The 21,387-nt window shown below is 57.0% G+C and overlaps 2 protein-coding genes and 1 long non-coding RNA gene across 5 annotated transcripts in view; 2 read left to right on the top strand and 1 right to left on the bottom strand.

The window, feature by feature from the left end:
• The window catches only part of ACVR1B (activin A receptor type 1B), a 35,848-nt gene extending 31,609 nt beyond the window's left edge, over positions 1-4,239 (top strand). The window contains exons 9-10 of one of the 2 annotated variants that reach the window (XR_011470827.1): positions 1,152-1,817; positions 2,851-4,239. Coding sequence is in view for 1 of the 2 variants with exons in the window: in XM_070410193.1 (XP_070266294.1) it covers positions 1,152-1,277 (126 nt within the window). In the remaining variant the exon portion in view is untranslated. Of the gene's footprint in view, positions 1-1,151 lie in introns of both variants that reach the window. The other variant, XM_070410193.1, reaches the window with a different exon arrangement.
• On the bottom strand, positions 4,120-13,041 carry LOC139007116 (uncharacterized). Of its 2 annotated transcripts, none has more exons than XR_011470829.1 (4): positions 12,921-13,041; positions 10,227-10,426; positions 6,358-6,417; positions 4,120-5,529 (listed from the first exon to the last, which is right to left on the bottom strand). It is a non-coding gene; the product is annotated as an uncharacterized lncRNA (long non-coding RNA). The 2 variants fall into 2 exon arrangements; XR_011470828.1 differs by having other exon boundaries at positions 5,516-5,529; positions 6,288-6,417.
• On the top strand, positions 12,305-19,624 carry TAMALIN (trafficking regulator and scaffold protein tamalin). Its single transcript, XM_070410194.1, is given in 10 exon segments — positions 12,305-12,537; positions 12,539-12,595; positions 14,520-14,569; positions 16,122-16,176; positions 16,282-16,384; positions 17,531-17,624; positions 17,728-17,794; positions 18,003-18,069; positions 18,526-18,860; positions 18,862-19,624. Coding segments are annotated over 10 exon segments (1,176 nt in total). The 5' UTR covers positions 12,305-12,351; the 3' UTR covers positions 19,024-19,624.
• The last annotated feature ends 1,763 nt before the right edge of the window (positions 19,625-21,387 follow it).

Raw genomic sequence — 21,387 nt, 5'->3', positions numbered from 1 at the left:
CAATGACAGTGTAGCTTTCGGCCTCTGACAAGATTGCTTTCAGGGTCTAGTTTCCACTGGGGCCTTACTAATTGTTCTTTTAAAAAGTAGCATATGGCCCTAACTGGTTTGGCTCAGTGGATAGAGCATCAACCTGTGGACTGAAGAGTCCGGGGTTCAGTTTTGGTGAAGGGCATGTACCTTGGCTGCAAGCTCGATCCCCAGTCCCCAGCCCTGGTCAGAGCATGTGGAGGAGGCAACCAGTTGATGTGTCTTTCTCACATCCATGCTTCTCTGTCTCTGTCTTTCCCACTCCCTTCCACTACCTCTAAAAACAAACAAACAAACAACCAATGGAAAAAATATCACTTCGTGAGGATTAACAAACAATAAAAAGTGGCAGATGAGCCCTGGCCAGGTAGCTCAGTTGGTTAGAGCATTGTCCTGATATGCCAAAATTGTGGGTTTGATTTCCGGTCAGAGCATATACAAAAAAGTAACCAGCCCGTCCGGCGTGGCTCAGTGGATGAGCTTCGACCTATTAACCAGGAGTCACAGTTCAATTCCCAGTTGGGTATATGCCTGAGTTGTGGACTCAATCCCCAGGGTGGGGCAGCCAGTCAGTGATTCTCTCTCATCATTGATGTTTCCATCTCTCTCTCCCTCTCCCTTCCTCTCTGAAATCAATAAAAATTATTAAAAAAATAAAAAGTTGAAAAAGTTAAAAAAGCAACCAGTGAATGCATAAATAAGCGGAACAACAAATCTCTCTGTCTCTCCCTCCCTTCTTTCCTCTCTCTAAAACCAATAAAAAAATTTTTTAAGTAAAAATAGAAGAACAACAATCATGAAAATGGATTCTCAAACCTGATAGAAATGATTGTCAGACCACAGGTTGTTGTGGGTGTTTCTTTCCAGACTGTGCAGATGATGGGGCGGCTCGCGGTGCTTGCAGGGAGCTCCCCCTCCTGCGGAAGCTTTCTCCTTGTGCCTGCACAGCCCGGCCCCTAAGGAAGGGCGAGCCATGGGGACAGGGATGCTTGCAAGGTGTTTCCCTAGGTTCAGAGGGGAGAGGAGATCCTGGCAGACTTTCACAGAGAAATGAGGGGCCTGGGGACCAGAAAGGCTTCCGCGGGGCAGGGTCACATTGATGCCTCTGGGTCTCCGTGCAGGCCTTACGCGTGATGGGGAAGATGATGCGAGAGTGCTGGTACGCCAACGGCGCCGCCCGCCTGACTGCTCTGCGCATTAAGAAGACCCTCTCCCAGCTCAGCGTGCAGGAAGATGTGAAGATCTAACCCTGCTTCCCTCCCCTACATGCAACCTGGGCAGCGAGGACTACACAGAGCTGCCGTGTCGAGCGTACGATGGAGGCCTACCTCTCGTTTCTGCCCAGCCCTCTGTGGCCAGAAGCCCTGGTCCGAAAGAGGGACAGAGCCCGGGAGACCCGCTCACTCCCATGTTGGGTTTGAGACACAGACACCTTTTATACTTACCTCCTCGTGGCATGGAGACTCTGAGCGAACGGTGTGAGAACTCGGTGCCACAACTCCTAACTGGTTGTAGTGGGAAGTCCCGCCCAACCCGGTGTGCCTGGGTACATCCAGGAGTGGTGACGGCGGCCTGGAGGGCCCAGGTGAAGCCGAGTGCTGAGCAGCACTGAGATTTCCCTCCAGGAACCAGCCCCGGCACCGAGGTGGCCCAGAGGAACCCGAAGCGCAGCCCCTCTGGCAGGCAGCTCTGGGCCCCATGCTCCACCCTCGCCCGGACATCGGCAGGGGCTGCCAGCGGAGACGGAATCCGCCCCAGTCTGTCCAGCCAGGTGTGCATGTGCCGAGGTGCGTCTCCTGTTGTGCCTGGTCTGTGCCACGCCCTCATGTGTGTGCGTGCGTGTGTGTACGTGTGTGTGTACGTACATAACGTGTGTGTGTGCGCGTGTGTCTGTAGGTGCGTACTTCCCTGCTTGAGCTTTCTGTGCATGTGCAGGTCAGGGGTGTGTTCTTCATGCTGTCTTCGTGCTGGTGCCTCTGTTCAGTAGTGAGCAGCGTCTCGTTTCCTGGTGCCCTGCCCAGAGGTCTCCTCCCTGCCCCCGCCCCCGCCCCTGCCCCTGCCCCAGAGCTCTGAGCCACGGTACCCTCCTTCCCCACAGGCCGCTCTGCCAACCCTGCGTGAGCACCGCTCTCCATTTCACACTGGAACCAAAGCTGGCCCAGCAGGCTTTGGGGTCCAAATGTGAGGGAGGGTGGGTGGACAGGGAAAGCAACTTGGTGTGAGTCTTGGGCGTGTGGTCAGCTGCCACCGTGGGAAATGAGCCAGCCCAGGGCATGGTCCTCGCAGCATCCAGGAAGGCCCAACGCGTTTGTAGCCCAGATCGTGGGACTCGGATTAGAATGTCACATCTGTCTTTCCTGTCCCAGATTCTGGAAACAGCCGTGTATATTTTTGGTGGTGGTGGGTTTAGGGTGGGGAAGGGAAAGGGGGGCAGGGAGTGGGGAGGGAGTGCGGGTGGGAGGGAGGCATCTGCATGGGTCTTTTACTGGATTATCTGATCATGGTGGAGGGAAGGTAGGAGGCTTGTACCCACTTCAGGGGCCCTGCTAAAGGGAGCAGCCTGAGCCGAATCATATTTAACCTGAATGTAGTAGTGAACGATGTCTAGAAGCACGGTTGTGGGTGGTGGTTTGGTCACCATAGCTTAGGTATATAATAACTTTGAAGCCATAACTTTTAACTGGAGTGGGTTTTTTGTTGTTTGTTTTTTAATTTTATTGGGAGGGTCTAGATTTTAACTTTTTTTAATATTATTAAGTTTTTATAAAAGGAAAACCATCTCTATGTGATGATTACCTCTCAATTTATTTGTTTTTAAAGAAACCCTTACAAAAACAACCACAAAAAAAAAAAAAAGCTTCAATCAAGCGCACATAGCTCAATCACACTGGAAACGTCCGTCCTTGTCCTGAGCCTGTCCCCACTCCACAGGAGAGGCCCCTCCTGCCCTGGGGGTTCGTCTCTCGCTTCTGCCCACCCACCCCCAGTTCCAGGAGTGGCTTGGGGCCAGGGCCCTGGCCTGTTGTACACTGTCCAGCTGGTGGCTCCTTCTCCAGGCGTTTCCTCAGCTAATGTTGAGTGCCTGTTGGGTGCCAGGCACTGTGCTAGGTGCTGGGATACGACTGTGAACGAGACAGGCTTGAGTCCTACCCTTGGAGCACTGAGGAAGGACCCGATCCAAGTTGGTGGGTGCCTGTTTTGAGACCAGAAGTTTCATACAGTCGTTGGTTCTGAGAGCCTTTGAGCCCGGGACGATTGCTCTCATAGAAGACCACCGAGGAGCAAGGATGCCTCCCACGCCAAAGACCGGTGGTGGGCACAGGCGCCCAGTCACTGGTTCCTTCTGCGCCTCCTCCCTGCCCGGGAGCATGGTGTGGATGCAGCTGCACAGCACCCTGCCTCCAGCCAGCGACTCGCTGCCAAAGCTTGTGGAGGAGGGAGCCCTCTCCCTGCTTCTGTCTCCCCGATGCCCCTGGCCTTTCTATTTATTTTCCTGATGTGTTGCCTCTTTCCTTGCATTAAAGGAGATTTCCCCCTAACTGTTTGGGCCAATTTACTGGCTATTGACTAATTTCCCTTGAATACCAATTGTGTCATCAGGGGACTTCCTTCCTCACCTCTGCCCTGCAGAACCTGGCGGGTTCTAAGTGGTTATGGGATTAGACTCCCCGTGCCCATCACCACCAGCCTCTGGGATCTGCCAACACTCCTCGACCCAGGGACTCCCAAGCCACTAGCCTGCTCCCTAGGTGGCCCTTCTGTCCTCGCCACACGTACATCCAGCTCCTCCCCCCTGGGGAGGACTGAGCAGTTTTTTGGGAAGCTCCCATCCTCACCCTCGCCACTCTTAACCATAAGCGTTAGGAGTTTAGAGAGCTGGGGAGAAACTACAGCCTGAAGCCGTGGTGTTTGGCCCCCTGAGGCTAACCCTGACCCTTAGGGCGACCTGCACCTCTGGATTCTGGGTTCACAGACCAAGGCCAAGCCCGTTCTTTTGTTGCCATCAAGGCCCCCGAACGGCATTCTCGGTACTTCTGTTTGTTTTTGTACATTTTACTAGAAAGGATTGTAAAATAGCCACTTAGACACTTTACCTCTTCAGTATGCAAATGTAAATAAGTTGTAATATAGGAAATCTTTTGTTTTAATATAAGAATGAGCCTGTCCAATTTCTGCTGTACATTATTAAAGTTTTATTCACAGAGCTGATCTGGTGCCATCTGTTTTCCATCTGTGGATTGCGCCCAGCTGTTGTCAGGGGAGTGGGCCAGGGCAGATGTTCTCAGGTGGCGTTTCTACCTTCCCACGCGGCTGGGCAGCAGGTCACAGAGAGGAGCTGACCCGCCCCTGTGGGGTCTCCCTGAGACTGTCCTCTGTTCCGTGGAGGGAGAAGGCCTGGTGCGTGAGGGAGTGGGACACTAAACACCCTTTCCTGGGCTTTGTCTGTATTTTAGTCTTGTAGCATTTTCCTCTTTAGACAGAAGAGGGTCTTGATCCTGCTTAGTCGCAAACCACGTAGTCTCGAAGACAGCCTAAGAGCTCTCCTCAGTTTCTGCTTCCCCTCCTAAACTGGAGTGTAAATGTGAGTCTGGGGCTTTGAAACGTGAGTCTCCAGTGGTTCCTCTGGCATTTCCAGTGTGTGGGTGGCTGTGAATGTCTGTCTCTAGGCTGAGGGAACCTGGGATAAAAGTCCTAGAGTCATAGAATTTCATGTGTAGGTGGCACCCTAAGGTCCCCTAGCCCACCACCCCGTGGGCACTTGCCTCCCGACAGCGTCCCGCCACGTTGTGGGCCACGTGATTCCGAACCTCCTGCCGAAACACTCAGGACCACAACTTGCACCTGCCGGCAGGCGTCTGCTGTGGAGAACGCTCTTCCTCATGCAGAACCGGGCAACCTCCATGTGACTTCCATCCTCAGGCGCTTCAGAGCAGCTTCCTCTCTTCCATATAAGGCCCTTCCAATACTTGAAGGCAGCTGTCATGTTACCATGAGTCTGGCAAAGCTTCGAGTTCCTTCAGTTAATATTAGCAGATACTTACGTGTGCTGAGCAATGTGCCCAAATTTACGTATATCAATTGCTTTACGTATATCAATTGCTTTCATCGTAAAAGAGTGTGAGGTGGGCGTTATTGTCCTCTCTTTATGGTTAGGAAGCAGGGTTAGAACTCAAGTAACTGGCCAGTAAGTCAAATAAGCTTAGCTCACAGGCTGGAAGAGACCTTGGGTTTAGGATGTCGGACCGCAGGCTGCAGCCCTTTAGCCTTGGCACCGTCCAGCCTCCATGGTCCACGGTTCTTCCCCAGGCCAGCTGCTCTCCGCCGAGCCAGCTAGAGCCCGGGCCAGGAAGGTCACATAACATTTCACCTAGGCGTTAACTGGCAGCACAGACTAGAACAGGAGCCCCGGACTGTGCCTGACACCTGCAGGTCACACCCCATGGCTGCATCTCGTGTCTCGGGTTGAGTGAAATCCAGCCACCTTCTCCTTCCTCCATCCTGTATAAGGGAAGTTGAACTCAGGTGCAGGACCACATATGTTTACCCTATTAAGTTTTAGCATAGATAGAACCTGCCCATTGCTCCAGCCTGTCGATATTTTAAAATTCTGATTGTTTGCCTAGACCCGTGGTCGGCAAACCGCGGCTCGCGAGCCACATGTGGCTCTTTGGCCCCTTCAGTGTGTCTCTTCCACAAAATACCATGTGCGGACGCGCACATACAGTGCGATTGAAACTTCGTGGCCCATGCACAGAAGTCAGTATTTTGTGGAAGAGCCGGTATTTTGTGGAAGAGCCGCATGTGGCTCGCGAGCCGCGGCTTACCAACCACTGGGCCCTAGACTTTTTCATTGTTTTCTCATCTGAGACTGTGGGGCTGGAGAAAATCAAGTAACTTTTAGAAGTTGGCTTTAAGTTTGGCATATATCCCCATTACCCAGGTTAGCTGCTAATTAAATGCTCCCTGGCCACAATTCTTTGATGCACAAAGAAAACAGCAGAAGCCCAGGTAGCTTGCTGAAGTGGGCAAGTATTACGGCCGCTGCATCTCTTTGACCTACCTGTCTGTCGGAAGGAAGGAAAGGTGAAGTGGCTTGTAGCTAATCTCAACCCAGTTCAAAAGACAGTCACCTTGCAGGCATGGACCTACAATTCACTAGGCTATGGATTGCAGGTTCAACTTCATTCTGGAAATCAGAATGCCAACCATTCTGGTACCTGTTCATGGGCCCTTGGAGGTTACTAACGGGGTTTCACCTTTGTAAGGCCCCATACAGGAGACCTGAATTCATTTGACTGGTGTATCACTTGGGTTTTCGTTACACACATTTTACAGTTCTGCTTCCTCCTTCGTTCCAGGCCATGTCTTCTGTCTGGTCTTTGCACTCTGGAAAACAAGATTGCAAAAAACAAACAAAACAAAATAAGTAGAGTAGGAGCCTTCAAGAGACACTCAGGAACATGGAGGGATGCAGAATGAAGGTGGCGGGAGGGGAGGAAGCTTTGGATCCAGCCAGGAATGCTGTATTAGGGTTCCCCAGAGAAAGAGAACCAGTAAGGTAGGTGGATGGATGGATGGATGGATGGATGGATGGATGGATAGGTATTTTAAGGGATTGATTCATGGTTGTGGGGGCTGGCAAGTCTGAAATGAGGCCAACGAGCTAGAGAGCCAGGGAAGAATTGATGATGCAGCCTTGTGTCCGAAGGCAGCCTGGAGGCAGAATTCCTTTTTCCTCAGGGACCTCAGTGTTTGAAGGCTTTCAGCTGAGTGGATGAGGCCCAACCACATTTGCAAGGCAATCTGCTTTGCTGAAATTCTACTGGTTGAAAGGTTAATCATATCTAAAACATGCCTTCACAGCAATGTCTAAGCTGGGGTTTGACCTAACACCTGGCAGCACACCCAGCGGGAAGCTGATGGGCACCCCATGGTCAGACAGGAAGGCATTGAAGGGATATGGCAGAGAGCCCTGGGTCTGTCTGGGAATGCTCTTTGGAAGCCAAGGATGGGGCTAATGGGATAGGAAGGTTTAAGGAACAATTAATAATAAATTGATTGTGATTAAATAAGCATTTGTTGAGCAACCGTAGTGTGTAAAGCAGAAGGCAGAATGAACAGTCTGACCCCTTCTCTTCACCACAGAGAGAGGATCTGTATGGAGAGAACGATGAAGCAGATCTTGGCAAGTCCCGTTACAGAGCAACACATAGCGAGTGATGGAAGCACTGATGACAAAACACATAATGAGTGATGGAAGCACCAATGCTGTGCCTAGGGAACTGAAGGACAGGCCCCTGACCTCCAGGGGGCTGGGGGAGGGAGGGCGGGGGCGGGGCGCTGGTGGAACAGACTAGTAAATAGATAACTACAATGGACTGAGATGAGTGCTATAAGGGTAGACAAATGCTCTGGGAACAAAGGACAAACAAGAGGTTGGGGTCAAGAGAGGTGACATCTATTTTGGAGCAGACATTGGCCTGCTGATTGAGGAGAGGAGGGAGTTTTAGTCAAAACGAGTGTCACCAAAAACCACATACGTGCAGTACGGCTAGTGCAAGGGAGCCAGGGCTGCAATGGAGCTGTCACGTGCTGAAAAAAGAATTCATTCTGGAGCCACCAGTGCCATCACTTCCCCTGTGACAGGTACCCCAGAAGGTGCTAATCTACCAGTAACTTTTCCTCTTGAGTCTAGACTTGGTCTCCAAATTCTTCTCAACAGCATGCTTATGTGGAGTTGTCCCATAAAGCCTCTCTGTCGTTCCTGATGTAGGGAATGGGCACTTCAAAGCAAGGCTGTAAGCAAGGGCGAGATGCGATTCTATAAGTCAGCGGTTCTCAACCTGTGGGTCGAGACCCCTTTGGCGGTCGAACGACCCTTTCCCAGGGGTCGCCTAAGACCATCCTGCATATCAGATATTTACATTACGATTCATCACAGTAGCAACACTACAGTTATGAAGTAGCAACGAAAATAATTTTATGGTTGGGTCACAACATGAGGAACTGTATTTAAAGGGCCAGAAGGTTGAGAACCACTGCTGTAAGTGTTTGGGGACAATCACAGCACTGACTCCAGGAAGCAATTGCAGTGGTGGTAGCAGGGTCAGCTGCAGGAAAGGGGGAGACTGTTGGTAGGATGCAGGGGTTTGGGGCGTGAGCAAACGCAAACAGTGAGAGAAAGAGGCCAGCCGGCCAGTGTAAACAGGGGAATCTTAGCCTGGTGCCCAGTGCTCTCCCCCGGGAGAGGGAATGAGCAGCTGTGTTAGCCAAGAGGGTGGAGATCTGGGGAACCTGGCTCCCTAAGAGCTGCTACTTTCTGTCCTAACTGTACCTGTTCTGAAACGAAGCAGGTAAATAATGCGTACCCTCTGTCCTAGGCTGGTGCTGTGAGGAGAGCTGGAGAGTGACCCTCCTTCCTTCCACCCGTCTGACTTGTTCAGGCTGGAGGCATCCTGCCATCCCAGCACAAGATGGTCTCTGACCTCTGGATGGGACCAGCCTCAGAGGCCACCCATATCCAACGGAAATAAGCTGTCCTATCTGCCTTGCCCCGACACTCAAACCCCCTCGAGTCAAGTCTGGGCTGTGATGGACCCCCCTGCTGCTGGGCTCCCTGGCCCACAATACTACACTCACACTCTCCTGCAGAAACTGAAGGAGTCATTCAGAAAAACAACCACTCCTTCCCTGTCAGCTGCCCACCGGCTGTCCATGCCTCCCTCAGTGTCATGCAACTGGGGGCCCAGCCCCTCATTCCTGACCAGAGAGCCAGCTGAGTCCCAGACCCTCGCCCTCCCACCCCCCTGCTTGGGAGCAGTGGCAATACCCAGAGAGGAGCCCCAGGGGCAGACTGGTCGTCCCTTCCAGTCCTGCCACTGAGTGAGACTCCACAGGGGCCTGAGCTTCTGGAGCTCTCGCCCCCAGTGCCCCAACTTCCCTGGAGCTTGCGCAGGCCGCTGCGGGTGAGATCCAGCTCTCCCACTTCCGCCATGGGGGCTGTTGAGTGTCTGGGCAAGGGCTTGTGCCGAAGAGAAGGGGGTCTTACCTTGGCCTTGTCCATGAGCTGAGCCCCTGCTGTCTGTGCCCCCAGCACAAGCCAAGCCCTACCCTCAGAGCTGGGAGCTAGGGCAGCGGGGGCAAAAGGAAGCCAGACTTGGGGAGCTCGTTCTGAAAGGCAGGGACTTGCCCTTGGGCATAAAGTGCAGATTGAGTGCAGATGTCTGAGGAGTCGGAGCAATGGGGCTTTTGCAAGGAGGCTTCCCAGAGAGGAGAAAGGGGGGCGATGTGTCCTGGTATGAGGTGCGGGCAGTGTGCAGCCCGCTCCCCCAAGCTTTAAGGAGCTTCAGGAGATGGGATGAGGAGAACAGATGCTAGACCAGAGGCTCGGGCGGAGGTGGCAGTCGTGGAGGCTTGGAAAAGGCAAAGGCTAAGGGCCTCATGTACCGTCTGGCGGAGGTCACAGCGGGGAGGTCACAGCACCCAGGCGGCCCCCCAGCGGTCTGCCTTCCTGATGAATTTCACCTGCAGCAGGGCAGCGCTGGCTGAGATCAAAACACAGCTTCCTCTCTGCGACAGGTCTGAGATTCCAAACTCAGTGGCTAAAGTGGAGCTGGGCTCCTCAGGGGAACACAGACCCCTGGGGTGAGAGAGTTGTGGGGGATCCACAAAACCAGCTGGGATTCCAGGTGGAGTCCTGGCACCAGCCCTTCAGTCTGATTTGAAGACTTTCCACCAAGAGACTCGCGACCACCAGAGGGCATCACCACTCCATGGTGTGGTATCGTCACCACCTTCCCTGGAGAAACTGGCAGGGGGGGGGGGGGGGCGGGGGAGCAAGCAGGCACAGGTCTCTGGGCTCTCAGGGGAGCTACCAGCAACAGAATTAAACAGCCCATGGGGCAAGAGCCCTGGGATTCCGTGGTCATGGAATCCACCTGTTCTGCCACCCTCTGGGCCTCCGTTTGCCTCCTCTGTTAGACGAGGGCTTTCACCACATGGTATCCCTTCCGGACCATAAGGCCCATTCCAGCTCTGACGTTCCTGGGTTTGGGGAAATCGTGCAATGGCCCCGACAGAATTGCCTCTCCTGTGCCCACCCTTCTCCAGGGTTCTCCAGGGTTCTCCAGGACTCTCTGCCTGGCGGGAGGAGGAGCCTGGATGACCTTCTCTGGGAGGCAGGGAGGCAGACTGACCTGCACACTGAGGGGAGTCTGCCTCCACCTCGGCCTGAAGGAGGAATGTCTGAGCAGGGCTGTCCACCCAGCTGCTGTGCTACCCACGGCGTCCGCTTCTCCAGGTCTTGGGCAGGGAGGTGTCAGTTAGGTAGCCCCTGGGATCGGTAGGATGGTGGTCCTTCCCAGAAGGGTTGTACCAGATGCCCTCTCACAGGTCTCTTCAGGGAGAAGCACAGGAATATAGAGAATAGAAACCATTGCCTCTCCGGCCTGCGCTGGCCTCCCCACCCCCACCCCACCCCCAGCACAGATGCCGTCTGTCAGGAGCAGGCAGCAGACGGTCCAGGGGTCCATCTGTGCTAATGCTTCACAATAGAGTCCCATGTTTCCCCACCGACACCCCCTCACCCCCTCAGCTGATGGCCACTTGGAGGTGCCAAGGGGAGAAGTGGGAGGTGGAAGATGAAGGCACTATGGGAGTTAGCTCTTCGCTCCTGGCAGTCCCCACTCCACCCCTGCCCCCCACCCAACAGGCATCCTGCCATCTGGACTTGTGTAATCACTGAGGGGCAGAGACATACCCCCTCCCACCCACACCTCCTGCAGGGCCGGGGGCCCGGGGACTCGGGGGCCTGGGGGTGGGGAAGAGGCAGACACAGAAAGTCAAGGAGACAAGGAAGCAAGGAGACTGTGACAGACCCTGAATGAGATAAACAGGAGACAGGCTGCCCCAGGTGGATGTGGCCACTTGTCCCTCCGTCCTCCTCAGGCCAGGTGTCTAACACAGCACTTGTACAGGTACCACTCCCTACCGGCCCAAGAGCCTCTGTAACCCCAGAGCCCAGCCAGGACCTGGCATGGAGCAGGGCTCAAATGCAGAGAGAATGAAGAACTGAAGATGACAGCATCATATCGTGGGAGATTGCAGGCTCTGGGATCAGGCTGTCAGGGTTTGAATCTCAGCTCTGCCACTAAGCAGCCTAGAGCAAGTTCCTGAGCCCCCCTGGCCTCAGTTTCCTCCTCTGTGAGGGATGATAATGATACCTGTTTCATAGGGTTGTCATGAGAACCAGTGAGTGAATTTGTGTATGTAAAGCACATGCAGCACGGCGTGCACAGCACATGGCCCATGATCAGTGAATGTGAGCTGTAGAGGCTCACACAGGCACAGCCTTCCCTGGCCTTGGCCTCTGTGTAGCGGCTGATGTGGTGCTTGCCACCCTGTGGGGGTTACGGGCTCCTCAGACGCCAGCCCTGGCCTTCCACTTCCTCCTCTCACTTCTTATTCAGGCACCTCTGACGACAGAGCCTCAGCTGGGCCGTCCCCACCTCTCCCGTGGCCGGGGAGCCCAGGGATGGTGCCTAAGACGGGGTCAGAGCGTGGCCGAGCATACCCCCTCCCCATGCGTCAGCTCCTTAGTCGGCTGGGGAAGGGGCAGGTGAGCTCTGACGTCAAGAGCTGAGAGATTGATCCAGGAGGGACCAGTCTTCCCCTCTGAGGGGCCGGCCCGAATGAAGCCCACCATCCTCTGGGTTTCCACCCCGTCCCTTCCCCTGACTTGGGAGGGGAGAAAGCCTCTCTGACCTCTGCTGGGGGAACCTGGGCTTCGGCACAGCCCAGCCCAGCAGGGCGCCTCTTCCCCAGGGGCCGCACCCTCCCCCTGCACAGCCCGGCGGCCACCCCTCTTGCCTACAGGCTTCTGCGGCCCCCAGGGTCTCCCAGAATCTTCCCTGGGTCGCCAGACCTGCTCCCAGTGACCCCTTACTGCCATCCACCCCCACGTGCTCCACGAGTCTCCAAAGCCACCCCCCCCGCCCCCTCGCAGGTGTCTGGGAGACCCTGGAACCCGCCCAGGATGCCCTGCTCCACCCCCCCGCCCCCTCCTCCTCCGCCGCCAGGCTTCCCGCATCCAGTGCTCCGGTCCCCTACTTGCCCCAGTCGCGCCGGGCTCCGGGCAGCGCCCCCCGGGGGCGGGGCCTGCGGCTCTGGGGGCGAGGCCGCCGGGAGGCCGCCCCCCGCCCCGGGCCCGCCCAGCGGATCCTATAAAGGGAAGCGCCGGCCGCCCGCCTGGCTGGCACCCCGAGCTGCAGTCGCCCGTGGCGGAGCGAGCACCTCCGAGGGGCGCGGGCCGCGGCCGGAGCGATGACCCTCCGCCGACTCCGGAAGCTGCAGCAGAAGGAGGAGGCGGCCGCCGCCCCGGACCCCGCCGCCCGGGCGCCCGCCTCCGAAGTCGCCCCGGCCCGGACCCCGGCCTCGGGCGCGCCCGCCGCAGCCGCCGGCGCCGGGCCCCCGGGGGACGCGCTGTACGCCGCGCTGGAGGACTACCACCCCCGCCGAGCTGTACCGCGCGCTCGCCGTGTCGGGGGGCACCCTGCCCCGCCGGAAGGTGCGTCCTCCCCCCGCCAGCTCCGCGGACCGCGCTCCGGTGCCTCTGCCGAACCCCAGGGTCCCTTCCTCCTGGCCTCCAGCCCGCAACACCCCCACCTGTGCCTGTGACCCCTGCACCCCCCGCTGACCCTCACAGCGTCCTGCCCAGGGCCCCCCAGTCCTCCACCATGTCCCCCAGCCCGCACCCCCACGGCCAGGTCCAGGACCTGCCAGTCCCCTCGGCCCTCTCCCCTCGGGGGCCAGCCCTGGCCCCGCAGCCCACGCCTCCATGCCGTCTCGCTCCTCTCCCTCCTGGCCCCCCAGCACCCCCTTTTCCTCCTCACCCTTCTGGCCGGCAGCCTGCCTCCCGGAGCCCAGGGTCTGGAGACCCCTAGGGCCCCTCGCCCGGCTCCTGCGGTTGGAGCGGGACCGGGCTGGGGTCCCGCCCCGCTCACTGGAGGGTCCCGGGTGGAGAGGGAGGGCGGCGGGTGCGCCGAGGCCACGAGCGCTCACCCCGCGGAGGGAACCCCGGATGCCTCGGCTGGGGCCTGCCGCCCTGCCGTGCGGCCGAGGTGCGGGGTGCGAGGTCACGGCTCCCTGGACCTGGCTGGGCCGCACTGGCTGGACCGGACGCGGTGGGAGGGGTCCCAGGGCGCCCGCGGGGCAGGAAGGATGCGGGCCTCGCCTGCCCTCTGAGTCTCCCCTCCTCCGCGGGTTCTTCCTCTGGCCCGAGGGAAACCCGAGCTCCCAGAAGGGGGGGGTGAGGGGGTACAAGACCCAGGTTAGGAGAGGGGGCTGGTGGCCTTTCCTGGCTCGGTCCCCCTCCTCCTCCCCTGGCCCTTGGCTCCCCCCACACAATGAACAGCTTGTTGAGAATTTGCATTTTATGAAAATAGGGTGGAAAGACAAAGGGGTCTCTCTCTGTGCTGCCCAGTCCTTCCTCCCTGGCCATTTGGGAAGTGTCCCCACCCCTGAGGCCAATCTCTGGTTCTGGAGAAAGAGGGTCCCCTTATCTTCCTAGCCTTGGGGAGGCCTGTGAGGAGAGTTAACCAGGGCATCAACCAGGGAGGCCCTAGGCTCTTTGGGGCTCATGGGACAATGGCTGGTCTGGGACAGGGCTTCTTCCAAGGATCAATACTTGCGGGGGGAGGGGGGGAGAGAGAGAGAGAGAGAGAGAGAGAGAGAGAGAGAGAGAGAGAGGAGATGGACGCTGCTTTCGTTTCTCAAGGGCCCTAAAGAGGCAGGAACCCTCAGCTCTTTCATTCCCCCCCCAAAAAGCAAAATAAAAAGAGCTCCCAGTCTCTCTCCTAAGTATGGTGAGACTTAAGGACACATTTGAGGGCTAAGATTTTTGTTTGTTTGCTTGTTCTCGTCCCGGAAAGCATCAGATGTCCAGGCTGAGCTGGTCCCTGAAACACCCCGTACTTTGGAGGAGGCGATGGGCTGTCCCCTCCTTCCCACAGTTGGGCTGGGATGGCCCGCCCTCCAGACCTGGGCCCAGCGCCCAGCTCCCCAGCCACTGTCTGCGGCTGAGAGATTAGGAGAGACCTGCCTAGCCGGAGGTCTCGGAGTGCCTTGACAGGAGTCTGGGAGGCCTGAGCCCTTGCAGACATGCACCCCGGGGTGGAGACGATTCTGCGGAGATGAATGAAACGCCCACCCCCAGTGTGGGCGTAGAGGTTCGTGTATCTGGCACCCAGGAGGACTGTGTGACTCTGCAGTCCCAGTTATGGGGAGAATGCCATGGGTGACACTGATAGTGGACTTGGCAAGTAGTTACAAAAGCGCCAAAGCAGGTGTGCGACTGGGACCAGACTACAGGGAGTGCTGGGGCCAGGGCTGGAGCCCAGGGGAGGGACCTCCCAGAGCAAGGCTCTCAGCATCTGCTCAAGGACAGCCCTGTTCTCACCTGCTCCTTCCTGATTCTCTGTCTTCCTGCCCAGGGTTCAGGATTCCGCTGGAAGAATCTCAACCAGAGTCCTGAACAGCAGCGGTAAGGAGCCACCACCCCAGCCCCTGCCCTGGTTCAAAGGGGGGAAGGTACCTGGGTGAGGTGGGGGGTAGCCTGACAGTATCTCAGCCCAGCCAGGGGCAGTCATCCTCCCACCCTTTCAGCGTGGCTCCCTCCCTTGAAGTAAGGGGCAGGTGTGGGTGTGGGCTGTGTGAAGGGGGTGGCAGAGAAAGAGTCCCTACTTTTGAGTCATCAGATGCTCCTCAACCCACCCCCGTCCCTGCAAATCTCCCCTCCCTGGGAGACCTGGACCTGGGAGGTGAGGAAGTTAAGAGAAGTTTTCAGGGTCCTGAGCCCTCGAAGCCCCAACAAATCCAGAGGGCCCAGACAGTGGCCAAGCTGTGTCCAGCTGCTTCAGTCTTGCTGCCCCGGCTTCCAGAACCTCAGTCCCTTCCTGGGGCAGCCCTGTTAGGAAGGATCTGAGGGAGGGCAGACATGAATGCTGATTCAGGCCCCACTCAGCCCGGTCCCATCCTGATTTGGGCCTGGCTTTTTCTAAAACGGATCAGCTGGCCAGATTGGCCTGTTTGGTGCCTGAGCTAAGAATTGTTTTTATATGTCTAAAGGGTTGTTAAAATAAAAACAAAGAACCATATATGAGAGGCTGAATGAACTCCGAAAAGAAAGCCTAAAATATTTACTATCTGACCCTTTGCAGAAAAAGTTTGCCAACCCTTCCAGAAAACCAGAGAGCGCTGGGATAAACACAGACTTCCCAGTCACCCCGCTCCCTTCCCCAGCTCACTCAGAGGGCTCAAACTGGGGAGGTGCTCAGGCTGGGGCTGGGAATCACCACTCAGCATTTGGGGAGTATCTGGGTCAGGCTGAGAGCTGGGGACCTGGGTCTCCAGGGCCTTTCTGAGGCGAGGAGCCGCGGAGGGGCCTTTGGCAGCTGCTTTAACTCTGCCTCTGGCTGGGAGGGAAGGAAGGGGGTGGAGTGGGCAGAGGAAACTCTAGGCTCCCCCAGCAGGCGAGGATCTGGAGCGGCTCCAGACCATTGTGTCCAGTGGGCAGGCCTTCAGTGCGGGAAGGGGCGGCCTTGAGGCTCCCCTCCCCCCCAGCCCTCACATCTGGTGGGCTGGCCCCACCGAAGCTGGGAGGAGCAGCTGTGGTCTGGGCTCAGCCTCGTGACTGGCCTCTGGGGGGCAGGGCCAGCCCTCTTCCCAAGGCTGTGGATCGGAGGAGGCTCCAGGCTGGGGCTGAATTTAGAGCCTCTGCTAACTCAGTAAGTGGCTCTCTGGGGCTCATAGGAAGGAGGAACTGACTGCGAAATCCAGCTAGTCCACCGGCTCTCAGTGCCTCCCCCTGCCGGAGGCTGGATTGACTCTGGGTGGCTGGACGAAGCTGATTTCAGCTGGACATAGGAAGGCCATTCCAGCAACCTGTGATGAGAGTGAGGTGTCACTGGAGACAGTGAGCCCTGACAGGATGTTCTAGGGCTGACTTCAGCATCAGTGGCAGGCCACGCCATGGGACTGCCGAGCTCCTTTAAATGCTGACAGTCTTGATGAGATGGCCCTTGTGTCTCCTGCAGGAAAGTGCTGACTTTGAAGAAGGAGGAAAACCAGACGTTCGGCTTTGAGATCCAGGTGGGAGAAGCTGGATGCCGAGCAAGTGAGGGGCTGGGAGGCCAGTCTGAGGAATGGATGGACCCTGCCCCATCCCAGGACTCAGGGTCCCCTTGTCTATTACAGACATATGGCCTTCACCACCGGGAGGAGCAGCGTGTGGAGATGGTGACTTTTGTCTGCCGGGTTCATGAGTCAAGCCCCGCCCAGCTGGCTGGGCTCACGCCAGGTGGGGCCTGAGCTCAAGACACAGGGCTCTGGGGAGGGGTATAGCCTTACTCCCAAGCAGAGGGGGCAAGAAATCTCTTCTAAAATCAATTCCCCTTCCTTGTCCTATTTTAGAAAGGCCAGAGAGAAGAATGCGTAGATTCCGGGCTTTGGACCCAGGCACATTTGCCATTTACTGTGTGAGCTAGCCATCTCATCAATAGATGGGGGCAATAACATGTCCTCACATTACAGTGTGGCAAGGGGGCTCCCCGAACACAGAGCCAGTGCCTGGTAAATGCCTGATGATGCTGTTGCTGCTCTGCCTCCTCCTGGCAATCTGGCAACCCAGCACCTGCAGGAGCTGGGGAAGGGGCAACATTCCCTTAGATCTGCCTGATATTGGGGATCAGGGCCTGTCCTGCCCCTGACCTGGCCCAACTCTGGGGCACCTGTGTTACCTCCTCTAACAAGGAAATGATGCCTCCAGTAGGAGACCCTGGGGATTGGCCAAATCTAGAGTCCCAAGTCCCAGGAAGGAGCAGCATGAATCTGCACAAACTGACCCCTCCCAATTCTATTACCATTTTCTTCCCTAAGCCCTCACCTGCTTGCCCACTTACCAGCAGCCCCTCATAGCCAAGTGGTGTATTGCAACTTTGCAAAATAGTTTCACACCCACTCTCCTTCCTGATCCCCAAGGCAGCACAGCTGGGATCATGCCCTTTTTGTGCAGCTGGGAAGTGAACGCTTAGCGATGGTGGTTTGCCCTGCCTGAGGTCAGGAGGCTATGCAATGCACAAGGTATTAGAAGCAGTCATGCCCAGGGCCAGTGTCAGTTCTTAGCTTGGTGCTACTCACCCTGCCCGCCCCCTGTCTGTCTGGGACTCATGGCAGCCTTTGGGCTAGACTGAAATAACCATCGCTGGGGGCAGCCCAAAGTTGCTGGGAGGGCTCAGCCTTTGGGGTCAGAGCTTCCTGAGGGTGGAGTGCGGGGGTGGGTTGAAGAGGGCCTGACCCCTAGGCTGGGGTCTGGGCCTGGACAAGTTCTTCCCGCAACCATGGGGAGGTGGAAGGGGAGTTCAGGGTTATTCTGTGGGGTTACTACCCCTATTTCTGGCTGGGATTTCCCCCATCGAGCAGATGCTGACCCCTCTCTTCCTGGCAGGGGACACCATCGCCAGTGTCAACGGCCTGAACGTGGAAGGTATCCGTCATCGAGAGATTGTTGACATCATTAAGGCATCTGGCAACGTGCTCAGGTATGTCCAGGCGCCAGGGTCCCCGTGAGTCCGGAGCTCAGTCTGTCTTGGTGTTTCTGCACCCCAGGCGCTCACTCGGCCTTGGGTTCCCCAACCTCCTCAGGCTGGAAACTCTGTATGGAACTTCGATCCGGAAGGCGGAACTGGAGGCTCGCCTGCAGTACCTGAAGGTAAAGCAGCCCAGATCATGTCCAGCTCCCACCGTCCTCTTCCCAGGCCGCTGCCCCTGCAAGCCCCACTCTTTTTTGGGGGTCATTTATCTGAACCTCCATTTAACTGCAAGGTTTCCTCTGTGTACTCCCTGATCGCTCAGTCTGTACCCCGCTCTGGCTAGTTTCTGGCTGGCTCCTGACAGGGAGGTGATGGTGTGTCTTGCAGCAAACCCTGTATGAGAAGTGGGGAGAATACAGGTCCCTAATGGTGCAGGAGCAGCGGTTGGTGCATGGTGAGTACACTGCGCTGTGAAGGGCAGTCTGTGCCCCTGCTGATACCCTCACACTCTCGGCCATGCTTCCCTCTCAGAACTGGTCAGTGGGTTACTTCCCCCTCCAAAGTGAAGAAAGGTTTGGGTACAATACCGCCCTGGGCTGATGCGCACACATTGCTAGTTTATTCCCAATAGTCCTCTGAAGGTAAGTGTTAGACAGTCTCTCCATTTTACAGATGGGAACACCCAGGCTCGAAGAGCCGGTTTTAAAATCTCTTCCGTGGCTCATGTGCCGTACATAAGTGGTCCGCATAAGGATTTGAGTGTATCATTCATTTTACAGACAGGGACGTGGGACTCGGGGTTGGGACTTGCCCAGGGCCACATAGATGGTTAATAGGAAGTTGCTGTGCCCCCGCCCCCCCACCAGCCGTGCCCTCTGACCGCCCTCCCTCCTGTCTTTGGCCCTGGCAGGCCTCGTGGTGAAGGACCCCAGCATCTATGACACGTTGGAGTCGGTGCGCTCGTGCCTATACGGGGCTGGCCTGCTCCCCGGCTCGCTGCCCTTCGGACCCCTGCTGGCCGCGCCCGGGGCCCCCCGCGGGGGCTCGCGGCAGGCGGGGGGCGACCCCGAGGATGCCGTCTACCACACCTGCTTCTTCGAGGGCGCCGAGCTGCCCGCGCCGCCGCCCCCGCCGCCGCCCCCCGCCCGCGCGCCGCCTCTGGGCCCGGCCGAGGCGCTGACCCCGGGGCTGCGGGCCGGGCTGAGCCGCAGCGCCAGCGTGCGGTGCCCGGGCCCCGGGGGCGGCGGGGGGCGGGGGCGCGCCCGGCTCGCTCTGGACTGAGGCCCGCGAGCAGGCCCTGTGCGGGCCCGGGCTGCGCAAAGCCAAGTACCGCAGCTTCCGCCGGCGGCTGCTCAAGTTCATCCCCGGACTCAACCGCTCCCTGGAGGAGGAGGAGAGCCAGCTGTAGGCGGGGCGGGCGGGGGGAGGTATTTATTTATTTATTCGTCCCAGCCGGTGCAGAAAGCCAGGGGGCGCGGGCCAGGGAGGCTGGCACCCGGCTGCGGGGGGACCCCAGGAGCCCAGAGCAGCGGGAGAGGGTCCTGGCCAGCAGCTGGTGCCCGGCTGGTCTCTGCCCAGCGCTGAACCCCGGCCCCAGACGCCTTTCCTCCTCCCTTAACCACCGTGGGAGCTGGCGCAGGGAGAGCCAGCCGGGCTCGGGGCGGGGAGGTGTTCCGGGGCCATCCTACATCAGGTCAGCAGTGCCTTGTGGGGTGTCCAGGAAAACTCCTCCCGGAGGAGGACCCTGCCCCACGAAGCTCTCCTCAGCTTTACTCCCCTGGGCCTTGGGGAGAAATGGCCTATGGCCTGTAGTCCCCCCACCTTCCATACACACAGTTCCAGCTAACGGTCCCCTCGCCCAGGGGCCCGCAACTACGTTGGGTTCTCTGCCCCTTGGGGGACAGAAATGGGCATGTCCAGGTGGGGTGAGGGCAGGACCGGCTGTCCCACCATTTTGCATTTTGTTGCTTCTGAACCACAAACTGTATAAAATGGACGGTTTTTGCATCTGTGTCCGCGTGGTGACTGCCTGAGGGAGGGATTGGGCTCAGGCGAGCCCTGGCTCCACCGTGCACCCACCCCCCAGCACACACATGTGCACGCACAGACGCTGTATTTTACACCTTGTTTACGTGGAGCCTGCAGCCAGGGGAATAGTCGGGGGATTTTTGACGGACATGTATGGGCCTGAACCGGAGGCCCACGCCCTCTTCAGACTTAAGCCTCTTGTTTCAATACATTTTGAGTCTCCCTCCCCAGATACCCACAACAGGTGGCGGCCAAGTCTCCTCTGCAGTCCTTCGCTACCCTTGTGTAGATAACTGTGCTGGGCACCCTCTCTTCCCAGGGCCTGGGGTCTCCTGCAGAGGAGACCTTAGCCATGGTCCAGCCATGGATCTCCTCCGTGGGTTTCCAGTGTCCCCAAAGTACGATTTCTAGCTCATAGGCTTGGATTTCTGATCCCTGCCTGCCTTGTCTCCCGCTCTGGGTCCCTGCTCTGGCCACCTTGTTTTGCCTGGTACACGGCAGATCCCTCCCCTTGGGGGGTCTCTGCACTTGCCCCTCCCAGAGCTGGCCCCTTCGGCTGTCAACTCTGCCTCCCAAAGTTCTTGCTGCCCAGTCTGAAATACAGTCAGACCCTTTGACGTGAAGGAGTCCTGTTTTATTTCCATCATATTACTCGTCACCACCTGAAATTGTCTGGATTTTTATGGGCTTTGTGTTTTGCCTGGCCTCCCTCCTTCCTGTACCACTGCCCTTGCCTCCTGAACGGCCTCCCTCCTTCCTTTCTTATCCCTGGACCATCCCTTCACACAGCAAGCTTTCCAAAAAGGAAATCAGATCATAACCCTTCTCGGCTTAAAACTCATTATGGCTTCCCGTGGAATAAAAGAATAAGATGTAAACTGTTTTCCATAACACGTCCCTCTGGGCAGACAAATTATAAAAAGGCCTCCCTCCCTCTGGGTTGACAGCAGCCACACTGGCCCAACCACTTCACATCGAGAGCCCTTGCGCCGTGTGCAACCTGCACGAAGCCAGCCCTCCAGGATCTGGCCCAGCCGTGGGCAAACTACGGCCCGCGGGCCAGATCCGGCCCGTTTGAAATGAATAAAACTAAAAAAAAAAAAAAGTCCGTACCCTTTTATGTAATGATGTTTACTTTGAATTTATATTAGTTCACACAAACACTCCATCCATGCTTTTGTTCCGGCCCTCCGGTCCAGTTTAAGAACCCATTGTGGCCCTCGAGTCAAAAAGTTTGCCCACCCCTGATCTGGCCCCTGCCTCTTTCTTCAAACTCAAATTGTTTCTCCTTCCACGTCACTTATATTTAAGCCACTCTGCTCTTTCTAGTCCTGTTCCTCAAATATGCCAGCTTCTTTTCTGCCTCTGGCCTTTGTCCATGCTGTTCTCTCTGCCTGGAATTCTCTTTCTTCCAAGGCTGATTCCTCCATCTTCAGTTCTCAGCTTAAACATTACCTCCTCAGAGAGGTTTCCCTGACCAGAAGCAGTTCCCTGTCTCCATTATTCTTTATTTTGAGCTCCCCCCCCCCCCCCCCCGCTCCATTTTCTTTACAGCATTTACTACCAATTGGTAATTTTTAAAAAATAGGTTTTTATTGATTTTAGAGAAAGGAAGGGAGAAGGAGAGAGAGAAACATCGATTGGCTGCCTCAGATACACACACCCCAACGGGATTGAACCCACAACCTGGGTATGTGCCTGACCAGGAATCGAACCCGTGAGCCTTCGGTGCACAGGACGAAGC

This window comes from Myotis yumanensis, unplaced genomic scaffold (assembly GCF_028538775.1).
Source record: "Myotis yumanensis isolate MYYU_CA2020_CCGP unplaced genomic scaffold, mMyoYum1.0.hap1 SCAF_3, whole genome shotgun sequence".
Classification (NCBI taxonomy): Eukaryota; Metazoa; Chordata; class Mammalia; order Chiroptera; family Vespertilionidae; genus Myotis; species Myotis yumanensis.
The sequence above is the reverse complement of the archived record's forward strand: the minus strand, read 5'-3'. Positions and strand labels throughout refer to the sequence as shown.